The sequence below is a fragment of the Symphalangus syndactylus genome, chromosome 2, assembly GCF_028878055.3.
Source record: "Symphalangus syndactylus isolate Jambi chromosome 2, NHGRI_mSymSyn1-v2.1_pri, whole genome shotgun sequence".
Classification (NCBI taxonomy): Eukaryota; Metazoa; Chordata; class Mammalia; order Primates; family Hylobatidae; genus Symphalangus; species Symphalangus syndactylus.
In genome coordinates, this window is record NC_072424.2 from 125,138,530 (window position 1) to 125,150,982 (window position 12,453).

General features: G+C 34.1%; 1 protein-coding gene across 4 annotated transcripts in view; it reads left to right on the top strand.

The window, feature by feature from the left end:
• The window catches only part of STXBP5 (syntaxin binding protein 5), a 190,873-nt gene that overhangs the window by 154,462 nt on the left and 23,958 nt on the right, over nucleotides 1–12,453 (top strand). For 3 of the 4 annotated variants that reach the window (XM_055266723.2, XM_055266704.2, XM_055266714.2), the window contains 4 exons: nucleotides 2,423–2,473; nucleotides 5,192–5,431; nucleotides 8,481–8,850; nucleotides 9,147–9,312. In XM_055266723.2, the coding sequence (XP_055122698.1) occupies nucleotides 2,423–2,473; nucleotides 5,192–5,431; nucleotides 8,481–8,850; nucleotides 9,147–9,312 (827 nt within the window). The remainder of the gene's footprint in view (nucleotides 1–2,422; nucleotides 2,474–5,191; nucleotides 5,432–8,480; nucleotides 8,851–9,146; nucleotides 9,313–12,453) is intronic. The other variant, XM_055266729.2, reaches the window with a different exon arrangement.

Consider the following 12,453-nt stretch of genomic DNA (forward strand, 5'->3'; position numbering starts at 1 on the left):
GATTACTAAGGTTACACATGTAGTAGTTAGTTAAAGTGGATTTGAACCTAGGTTTGAGCTGATTCCAAACCCAGTCCTAACCACTATACTTATTCTTCCACGCTTATTGAGGCTTGTTCACAAAATGTTTTTGGTGGGCCTAATTATATAGACGTACTGGGATTAATAGTTTTGTCTTGGTTACTGCCATGAAGTTGCTTAGTGTCTAAGGACCTTGCTACTCAAAAGTGTGGTCCACAGACCAGCAGTATCAGCAGCTCCTGGGAGCTCGCTGGAAATGTCTCTTAAGCCCTAGTCCCAGAGGACAGAATCAAGGTGTGGATTTTAACAAGATCTCCATGTGACTGGTGTGCATATTCAAGTTTGAGAAGCAAAGGATTTAAAATAACTTGATCAGATCAGAGTAGTGATGTCTAGAGAGGCGGCGTCCATATTATATGATTCTAAAAGAGTTACCTTTAGACTGTGCCAAATTTATTTGCTACATCTGATATGATGCACATTGTATAGATATTACTTATCAGTCTAGGTATATTGCACCTATGATATTTGATGAAAATCTCTGGATTTTTCAATGTTTAATGTTGCCTTTTGGAGGACTGTTTTAGAGATACAGTATTTTCTAATTTTAAGTGTATTGGATTTCAAGCACAAGAACAACCATGTATGTGACATCAACTAACTACAGATGTTATTTGGCCATTTTAGTTTTGTATTGCATTTTCTTTTTTAACTGAAATTTTTTACATCGGTGAAAATGAGGTGACTGTTTTATAAATTTAACCTATTCTTGTTTGCTAAAGGATACTAATTAAGTTAATGAAGCTGAGAAGTGAAAATTTGATGTCCCTTCCAACCCCCATTCCTTCCCAGTCTGCCTAATGCCTCTTTCCTAACACTGGATTTGTCATTTTTTTAGATGTGGAAGTCATGTACTATGACTGGATTTCTCTTTGTTTACATGGCGCCCTTATGGACTAGCAGGGTCTGTGCTTTAAATATCTCCTAACAGTCCAAAATTTAACCTAATATATTCATTCCTGTATTAACAAACAAATGCTTTTTGAAAATTTCACATAGGAAGCACTTTTCTTTTACGCATGCACTACCACTAACATGATAGATATAGTTGAACAACCCCTAACTTTAAATCACTTTCTAGATTAAGACAGTAACTGATTTTGAGGATGGAAAGTGGATTCCAGTAAGTTTATACATTCATTCTTTTTCCAAGATTACAGAAAAATGCCTGTGGTTTGCATCTTATGTAAATACCATAGTTTTAGATTATGCATGATCTTACTTTGTTTTTCACTAAAATGTAAATAGAAGAGTTAACTTATATCAAGGAGTGGTTGAGTCAGATATTGTATAATGTAATCAAATACTTAAATTTGATTAGATATAAGTTTGGCCTATAAGCTAGAAATTAATTTAAAAAGTAATGAACCCAGCCAGGCACGTTGGCTCACTCCTGTAATCCCAACACTTCAGGAGGCCGAAGCGGGTGGATCACTTGAGGTCAGGAGTGAAACCCCATCTCCACTAAGAATACAAAAATTAGCTGGCAGTGGTGGCTTGCACCTGTAATCCCAACTACTCAGGAGGCTGAGGCTGGAGAATCCCTTGACCCTGAGAGGCAGAGGCTGCAGTGAGCTGAGATCACACCACTGCATTTCAGCCTGGCAACAGAGTGAGAATTTGCCTCAATTAAAAAAAAAAAAAAAATGAACCCAATAGCTATGAAGATTATGAGCTGGAAAGATTTTATATCACATACCCAAACTTAGTCTTAGGCCTCTGTTCTCCTTATCTGCAACACGTTTCTTCTGAGAAGTTACTTTTTCTCACTCAGAAAAGCTTAACCCTTTCCTGTGAGCCTAAGAAATAATTACAAGTTAGAATTTAAAAGGCTTCCTTAAAGTAAAAATTTTAAGTACAAAAAGATATTACATCAAGTAAGTAAAAACTTTTAAAAAGTTGGCCAGCCTTGGTGGCTCACGCCTGTAATCCCAGCACTTTGGGAGGCCAAGGCAGGAGTTTGAGACCAGCCTGGGTAACATAGTGAGACCCCATCTCTACAAACATCCAACATAGCCAGGCACAGTGGTTACATGCCTGTAGTTCCAGCTACTTGGGAGGCTGAGGTGGGAGGATCCCTTGAGCCCAGATGATTGAGGCTGCGGTAAGCCTTGATCACACCACTGCACTCAGCCTGGGCAACAGAGTGAGACTCTGTCTCAAAAAATTAGAAAATAAAAAGTTGAAAAGATTTACTTTCCACTCCTAATATTACTCATCTTTTATTTATCTCAGCATCTAGATTTAGTAATAAAAGTATTCACTTCTATCTTGAAAATCAGTTGATATTAGTGTGAATCAAATATTCTTCAGAATTTTAAAAATGTATTTTATTTTTCAGCAAAGATGTCAAGGAAGTTAAGCTTACCTACTGACCTAAAGCCTGATTTAGGTAAGTAAAATAAATATTCAAAATAATTTAACTCCCTATAATGGGAAGACAGGGAAATCAGAAGATTTATAATTACTGTAAGACAGTCATCGGAAAGCAAGTTTAAAATGACTAAGATGCTTAAGGTTTAAATATTCTTTGGAATAGTCTTTAGAATGCCATCTGTAAATTTAAAATGACAATTATAATACAAATTCAAGCAAACCAAAAGAATATATTTTCTTAGCCCTCTCATACTTTGTCTAAACAGAACTTAGCATAAGATTGAATTTGTGCAATTTTAGATTAATTTTTATTAAAAGTGGTTATATCCCATTTAACCATGTGAAAACGTATTTTGAACTCTATAAAATTATTTTTATACTAATGAAATATTTAAAATTTAAAATAGATTAACTTTTTATAGCAAGAATCATCGTTATTAACTTTTTGATTATAATAAGTTGGGAAATATTTCTTCCACAGCATTTTCTGTGCAATTCATTTATTATGAAAGCAGGATGAATATATTCACACATTCATTTTGCTTTATATCTAACCCACAAACAGCACCTTGATATCATATAGGGACAAATGACATTTCAACAAAGATACAAGTAGAATTTCATGTAATACATATAAAACATAGTATCTTTCTAAACTCATTTTTTATTTAAGAAATTTCTTTTGCCTTTAACTAAATAGGTATGATTGTGTAAGGCTGATTTCACCCACCTCTTATCTTAGAGATAACTAGGTTTTCTCCCTTGCATTAGCCCACACCCCTCACCACTGTTTATTCTCTAGATTTCTTGACTATGTTTCTTATGCATCATACAAACTTAGGTGTTGGTCCATTTAAACATACTAATTTTAGCATTTCCAAATCATTATCTTCAGTTATGCTGATAGCATGTGATTTTGAGTGTCATTTGCTATATATTCCACTGTCATTTGTAGAAAGTTTCATTCGTAGGAAAAACAACTTAGTAGAACCCTGTAATATCACTACTATAAGGGAACAAGAGTTAATCATAGAATATAGGATAGTAGACATTTTGAGGTCATAGTTTTCTCCACCAAAAAAAAACAGATATGATTTGAAACCAAATATATCTGAGGCATACAGTGTGCATTTTTCCCCTATAGCAGAATCCAGAGTTTTAATCAGACTCTCAGAGGCCCAGGATTTCAATAGCATTAAATATTACTAGTTAAAGTGGCTTTGTATATTTTAGTTTCTTAAAAATCTGGGTACATGTAAATGTACTTTTAAAATTATAAAAATACCATAGCAAATTATCTTTAAAGCATACTCACATTTACAAATCATGTAAGTAATTTAATTAAAGTATGTACTCCATGCTTTTATAGATTATTCAGGTTATGGTTTAGCTAGCATGCCCATGTATGCCCTAAGACAATTATAACTTTGACTATTGTATACCTGTAACATTCCTGTGTTGCCTAAGTAATGTCCCTCAAGTCATTTTGTTGTTGAACTGTTACTTGGTGGAGATTCTTGGCTGCTGATTATTTTACATTGGTCAAGGAGGCAATGGGGAATAACTCCAACTATATTGATAGGTTCAAACTGCCAGATGTTGGTAAAGCACTGAGGCCAATGAGCTGTTGTGCAGCTCCAGAAGCTTCTGTGCATAGAATTCATTTTTGCTTATGGGGAAATTGTGCAGCACTATACTTTGACTATAGCTTCACCATCCTGGATTCTGTAACCCAGAAGTCAGAAACCATGGGTGATTTTGTTACACTTCTGATTGTCACATTTCAAATGTCAGCCATAGGAGGCAAACATCAGAACCATTATATACTTTGATATGAATTAGTTTCTTACCCTGATTTTTGCCTGAACAGATTCATCTCTTGGCATTATGTTTTGATTTGGGAATATAAAAGTTTGTTGAATAAGGCTCTCTGTGGGGAGGAGAAAGTGATATATACAAGTAGAATGTTGTAAGTATGCAGACAGTAGCATGACAACAGTGATTTTATGGCATGATTGTATCAGGTACAGCTGGATGGAGGCATTAATGACAAATTTTGTCTGAGTTTAGATCAGCTGAGAAGATCACATAGTCAAGCGCATTTCTGACATCTAAACTAGAACTTTAATTCTCAATAATAACCATAGCATTCCAGCTGTATGATAATGGTGATATGGCTGTCTGAAGTTGCCTAACAGAAAGTTTTGGACTTGGAGATAGACACAAATTCTGACTCTACCATATACTAGCCAAAAACTTAACTTCTAAAGCCTACTGTTGACTGAAAGCCTTACCAGTAACATAAACAGTAGATTAACACGTATTTTGTATGTTAAATGTGTTATATACCATATTCATGTAATAAAGTAGGTTAGAGAAAAGAATGTTATTAAGAAAATCGTAAGGAAGAGAAAATGTATTTACTATTCCTTAAGTGGAAGTGGATCATCCCAAAGGTTGTTTTTCCATAGAGCAGACTGAAGAGAAAGAGAAAGAGGGAGGGGTTGGTCTTGCTATCTCAGGGGTAGCAGAGGTAGAGGAAAATCCGTGTATAAGTGGACTTCTGTAGTTCAAACCCATGTTATTCAAGGATCAACTAAAATGAAGTTAAAATTAAATATGCTGTAGGTTTTGTCTTCTTGCAGATTAACTATTTAACCAAATTTATATTAAAAAAACACAAATAACTTATTTTATAACTTCAGCAATCTCACAACATTTTTAACCATTTCAGATGTAAAGGATAACTCCTTTAGCCGATCACGGAGTTCAAGTGTAACGAGCATTGACAAAGAATCCCGAGAAGCGATCTCCGCTCTTCATTTCTGTGAAACATTTACTCGAAAGACGGACTCGTCCCCTTCCCCTTGTCTATGGGTTGGAACAACGCTAGGAACAGTGCTTATCATTGCACTGAACCTTCCCCCAGGCGGAGAACAAAGACTTCTTCAGCCAGTAATTGTGTCTCCAAGTGGTACGTATTGCTGCCGCACTTAGAGTTACATTACAGGTGTGATTTACTATGATAGAAGCCTTTGTTTTTCATTCTTGAATTGATCTAAGAATTCTAAAATGTAAAGTAAATGGGGACAGTGACAGCCTTATGTTTTAATGAAAGAATACATAGAGCAAGATTTCAGGATGTTGTTTGTTTATACAGCCATTCAAGTTTTGCCATTTTTTTTTAAACTTTGGGATCCTGTGTAAAATAATTACTATGTAAGAAAATTTTTTTAAAAAAAGGTTACAATAATACATTCCTAATACCTCAAGCAAAAGAATGCTATAAATTTAGTAGAAAAACAGAAAAGTGCATTTTTAAACATTCTGCACATGGTTATTTTTCATCTCCAAGTGTGAAACCTGAGATTATTTTTCTACTTTGAAGTGTTAGGAAAAGGTGACTTGAGAGCAAATTTTAAAAGATAGCACTAGACTTCATATTTTGAAAATGAGGTTGGATTTTGTCAAATGTTTGTGGAGTCTGTTAGGTCAGGAGGTAACTGAGAATTCTGATTTCTTTTACTACTCATTTATGCTCATCCAAATAGAAACAACCATGATTTTGCTTGTAAATCTATCTCTTGTTTGTGCTGACTTTTACAGTTTTTGGAATTTAGAAGTTAAACTACATTTATGATTATATTTCTGAGCCATCTTTACATTAAATATTCAATTTGATTTATTCATTTTGCTCTATAAGTGCGTGAGTATATACTGCACATCAAGTTGTTAAAGAAAACAGGTTACATAACAATATTCTTACTAATCTCAGTTCTTATTAATAAATATGTGTATAGGAATAAAATAAGCTGGAAAGTTGAAAATCAAAATGTTAACAGGAGTTATCACTTGTAAGTAGGATTTGGGGTCATTTTTATTTTCATTTTTTTACTGATTTGTAGTTTCTAAATTTTCTACAGTAAACATACACCAATTTGTAATAAGAAAAAAAGTTTCCAATAAATGAAAATGACTGAGCGGGATTAAATATAGATAATTTACTGTTAACTACACAAAAAGTATTTAATATACTTTCCAACTTGCAATAAATCAAATTAGCTGTAAAGTGAATACAAAAATAACTTTCATATGTAAGAAAGAAACTTAGTTTCTTAATGATGGAATCTTTGAGGTTTGTTTTTAATAAGGTGCCTATTTAAAAATATATCAGTGACACTCATGTCATCTGTATTGGATCCCTGAGAAGAAAGAGATGTTATCAAGCTGATGAGTTTCTGTGCTTCAGAGCCTAAAGTGGTCTACTTTGTCTGCTGTTATTTTTTCTTTTCTTCAAGAGGAAGATTCAACAGTTAACCACTACTCTACCGGGAAACATGCTAAAGTCCCATCAACTATAGGACAAGCATACATTTAATGGTTATTTTAGGCCAGTTTTTTTAAAAATCCACATACTGGAACAATATATGTGCTATAAACAGTTCCCAAATTAGCATGGATAATTCAGCTGACCTCATCAAAACTTTAAAGGTGGAAGGACTCTTTAGGTGGACCAGAATAAAAAATAAGAGATCTTGAAAGAAAAGCTAGCTTTATAATATGTTTTGAGATAATAATTAAAACTATACGATTATAACTGTCTTGTGTTTCAAAAGTTTTCTACCAAGCTGCTTAAAATAGTGAAATTACCTGCTCACCAAACTTGGATGTAGAGTAGGGTTACTAGATTTAGCAAATAAAAATATAGGATGCCCAGTCAAATTTTACTTGATATAACAAATACTTTAATATAAGTGTGTCACATTGGACAGATATGTAGCATTTGGGACATACTTACACTAAAAAGTATTCATTGTTTATCTGAAATTCAAATTGAAATATGTGCTCTATTGTATTCTGCATCCTTACTATTGATAAAACATAAATGCAAAGAGGAAAGGAAAGAATATTTTTTCTTCTAAAATGTTTTGAGAAAACATCAGGAACTCTTTTTCTTAGAAATAAAAGAAAATAATATGTGGAAAAAATACTGCAAGCTATAAAACCTTATATAAATTTAAAACAAAATATGAAAAATCTTTGAGAACTGAATGCTAACTCAGTTATCTACCCTCCCTTCCATTCTATTAATGTTATCACTTAGTTTACTCAGAAGTGAGCATAAAGCATATTTGTACATTATCAAGGATATAGGGGGAAGGGTACCATTAATTGAAGCAAGTCAAAAAATGTAACCCCTACATTAAGATGATAAACTGACCAAAATAATGCCTTAAGTATATCTGACAGTTGTAAATCATTTAAGAGGAATTATGATTTTAGAGGTAATGGTTAGAAATGTGTGGATTTTTTTTCATTGTTCATCTAGATCAGTACTGTCTATTAGAGATGCAATGCAAAGCCACATAAATAATTTTAAATGTTCTAGTAGTCACATTAAAAAAGTAAAAAGCAGGTGAAATTAATTTTAATAACATTTTATTTAGCCCACTGTGTCCCAAATATTATCATTTTGGCATGTAATTATTAAAAGTGATTGAGGCATTTTACATTGAACTTTTTGGAGTGCTAAAGTCTTCAGATGGGGCATGTGCTTGAGTCTCACCATGCACTGCAGTTGTTCATACACTTTGGACACGGCGCATTCCCAGTGCTCTGCAGCCACATCTGGCCCCACACTGACTGCTCCAGGTGCTGTCCACTTGCCCTCCTGCTGACTGGTAGTGCACTTACTGGGTATAAGAGAAAACAGTTCCAGATACTCCAGCATGTCGTTTGTTTATTCATTTAAAGATCAGATACGTGTTTGCAAAATTTATCATATGTAATTAAATTGTGAGTGATCATTAGTGGCATTTATCTATTTGGAGCACGTAAATTGACATCTTTTTCCAGACTGATAAATATCATGCTTGAAGTCTGAATCCTGTCAATGAGCCAGTGTTCAGTTCAATATGCGTTCAGCATATATTTGAGTATCTACTGTATGTCAAACTTAGAATAAACGTGTTTACTCTGTTGATTAAAATATTTCAGTTATTTACTAGACTTCTATATTTTAGGTACTATATTGAGGTTAAAAGGTGCAATCTTGAGAATGGCATTTCTGGATACCACAGGCTGCTTAATACCACCTGCGTATGAACCGTGGAGAGAGTACAATGTTCCTGAAGAAAAAGATGAAAAGGAGAAATTGAAAAAACGGCGGCCTGTCTCAGTATCCCCCTCTTCTTCTCAGGAAATTAGTGAAAACCAGTATGCAGTGATATGTTCTGAAAAGCAAGCAAAAGTAATCTCACTGCCAACCCAGAACTGTGCTTATAAGCAAAATATTACAGAGACCTCGTTTGTGCTTCGTGGAGATATTGTGGCATTGAGCAACAGTATCTGCCTTGCTTGTTTCTGTGCCAATGGACATATAATGACTTTTAGGTAAGAGTTAGATATGTTTTAAAACACAGATATAGCATTTCCTCCCTCAAGGTATACTACAGAATTGTTTAAAAGAAATGCTTTTTTTGTGTGTATAGTCTTATACTCTGAGAATTTATTTTTATTCTGTTAATAGTGAACAAGTATATGAGGAGTATAAACCATATTTTATCTCCCACTCAAGTATACAAACTAAATCATAAGATTTATAAGGTCTCTGCCGTTTTTAACAATGATAGTGTGTTCAAGACTAAAACCTACCTTATTATTAACAAGTTTTTAATTTTTTTCTCAAGTTTGCCAAGTTTAAGACCTCTGTTGGATGTGTATTACTTGCCCCTTACCAATATGCGGATAGCCAGAACGTTCTGCTTTACCAACAATGGACAAGCATTATACCTGGTTTCACCTACAGAAATCCAGAGACTTACTTATAGTCAAGAGACCTGTGAAAATCTTCAGGTAATTAATAAAAATATTACTGTAATTTCTTCAGAGGTAAAGTATTCTCTGGGGGCCCATATACTGTCTGCGCCTTATTCTCATGGAAGTATACAAGTGAGCCTGCTTGGGAAAATCCAGACTGTTGAATTAGACTTTCAGAGCACATGCTTTGAGACTCCCATGATTAAAAGTATCTTCTTCAGACATCTGCTATAAGCAACTTCATCTTACTAATCTATATCTGTCTTTCCAGTGATGGCAGAGAAATATGAACTGGTGCATACATTTTATACCTACTCTCTACATAGAATAAATATCTATTATACACACACACAGTCCTTTTTAAAGAAGTGTGTTAATGTGAAAATAAATGAGTCTATTTTGGGGCAAATTTTGTAATCTCAACTCTTATTCACAAGGATATTTACACAGAAGAAAAAAATGTTATTTGGTAGTTTTCCTCTAGTATTTTGGTTGATCTGTTTTTGAGAGACTATATACAAATTCTTTATATACAGAAATGTGTCCTTTTTTAAGTATTTGACTGCTGTATGTGCTTCTGTGTGTATGCGAAATGATCAGTTTAGCTTTACCTTCCAAAGTAAAAGTGCTCTGGAAATATTGAGCTAAAATATTGATTGATATTTGATATTTAGAGGAAAGTATTATCTAGAGGAACTTTATAATGAAAGTTTTTGCAATTATTTAGCCCTGTTTTACACATTTGCAAATTTGAATTTGTGGCTTATTATTTTTAGAACATGAGCTTTAGAGTCAAGAAGGCTGAATTCAAATCCATCTTGCTAACTATACAATTATGTAATCAGACAAGTTACTCAATGACTCTAAGCATCATCTTTAAAATTAGCATAGAAGTGGTATTTCAGAGGATATGATATGGATTAAAGGAGACTGTGCATGTAATGTGTTTAGCATAGTGCCCCTGGTACAGAGGGTGCTTAATAAACATCAGATGATGTTGTCCTCATTGTGTTATTATTTCAGTAAGCTATACTATACTGGAAACCTAGTCCTGAGTAGTATTGTAAACTTTAAGAGTAAAACAAAATTACATATCTGACATTAGATTTAAATTCCCATTTATGTTTGGGTGAAAGTTATTTTTCAAAGATTCCTAAGTTTCTGAAGTAAAATTTTGTTTTCTGTTGGAAGGATAAACCTTAAAATTTTCCTTTTAGCATTTCCTTTCACTAGCAAAATGTTATGTTAAGAAATAATATAGACAATTGAATATTAATTCATTTCCATCTGAAATGTCTTAATTCAGCTACTTGAAAATCTAAACTTCATCACTTTTCTGGGCTCAATTTATTCTATCCTTTAGTTTGTGTTTTCTTTAATTATTCTTAAGTTAATAGCAGCCATAGTTTACTTATTTATGTTTAAATGAAATAGTCTTTTAGTAGTAAACTATATTTTAAACTGCTATGTGCCTTCATCATACAGAGATAAACAAAAAATGGACTATCTTAAAGGAATTTGTGGTAAAATGTTTTCTTTGGGCAATATTGACATGTTATTTACCTTTGTATTCTTAGTACCCAGAAATAATGCCTTGGTAAAAATCCGTTGAAGACTATGATAAACTTGATAAACACTATACCTTGGTTCCCTGAGTACCCTTTTACATTGTGCATTCCTTTAACTTTAGCCCAAAATAAAGAAAACGCCTACAAATATTTATGGAGTTTCCAGCCAAGATGGAATAATAGGAACCAGATTAACCCTCCTTCCTGTAACAACCTAAAAAAAAGCAGACAGAACTCATGAAACAATGGTTTTCAAATTACTGGACATCTGGCAATGAAGGAAAGTAATTTCTGACAGATAGGAATCAAAGAAGGTGTTCCAGCTTTAATGCCTTAATAGAGTGTTCAGGACATGGCACAGGGCGAAGGTACTAAGTTAAAGCCTGGCAGACTTCCCAAGTTGAAGAGGCAGGAACAAGAGTTTGGAGACACCAGGCAAATTCGAGAGAAAAGAGCTACAAAGAGAAAGAACCCTGGAGATGTGCAGAGTCCCCCTGAGTATACCATACGTGCTATTCAGCACGTACACATGACTAAGCTTTCAGAGCAGAAAAAGAACCATCTGAAAGGAACAGAGGATTTGTTGAAACCATTCCAGGAACAGTGCTTGTTCCCAACAACCAGAGTGGAGAAACCCATAATTTGTGTGGATATTAGTTTCCTGAGGCCACAAACTTGGTGGCTAAAACCAGTATAAAATTACTTGCTCATACTTGTAGAAGCCAGAAGTCCAAAATCAGTTTTACTGAGGCAAAATCAATGTGCTAGCAGGTCTTGCTCCCTCCAGAGGCTCTAAAAGATAATTATTTATTGCCCCTTCTTAGTTTCTAGGAGCTGCTGGTATGCCTTGACATTGGGCCACATCACTGGAATCTCTGCCTTTATGGCTGCATTACCTCCTCTTCTGTGTGTGAAATCTTTCTCTACCTCTCTCTCTTAAAAAGACACTTGTAATTGGATTATAACCCATTCAATAGTCCAGAATAATTTCCCCAGAGCAAGATACTTAATCACATCTGCATAGACTCCTTTTCCTTGCCAGGTAATATTTGTCAGTCCGGAGATTAGGACCTGATATCCTTGGATGGTCCATTATCAGCCACTACCACAGACATGCCTAACAAATCGCAAAAGCAAGAATCAAAAGGATGAAAATGTTTTCTGTCAGAATGAAATTCAAGAAAACTTAAAGGAAATAAAAACTATTTAGCACACAATGAGCTGAAAATCGCCATGTCTGGTATCCAGTCAGTTACCAGGCGTGCAAAGAGACAGAAAAACATGAGCCATCATGAGGAGAACAATCAGTAGAAACCAAACCAGAACTGACATACATACCAGAATTGGCACACAGAAGGACATTAAAACAATTATAACTGCGTTCCATATGTTCAAAAAGTTAGAAACATGAAAGATACAAAAATAAAATCAAACTTCTAAAGATGAGAAACCATAGTGTTTGAGGTGAAAAATATGCTAAATGGCATTAACAGCAGATTTGACATTACAGAAGAAAAGATAGTGAACTTGAAAGCGTAGCAATAGAAAAAAATAACAATGTTTGAACTTGGCAAACTTATAGCCCTGAAACACCTATATTAGGAAAGAA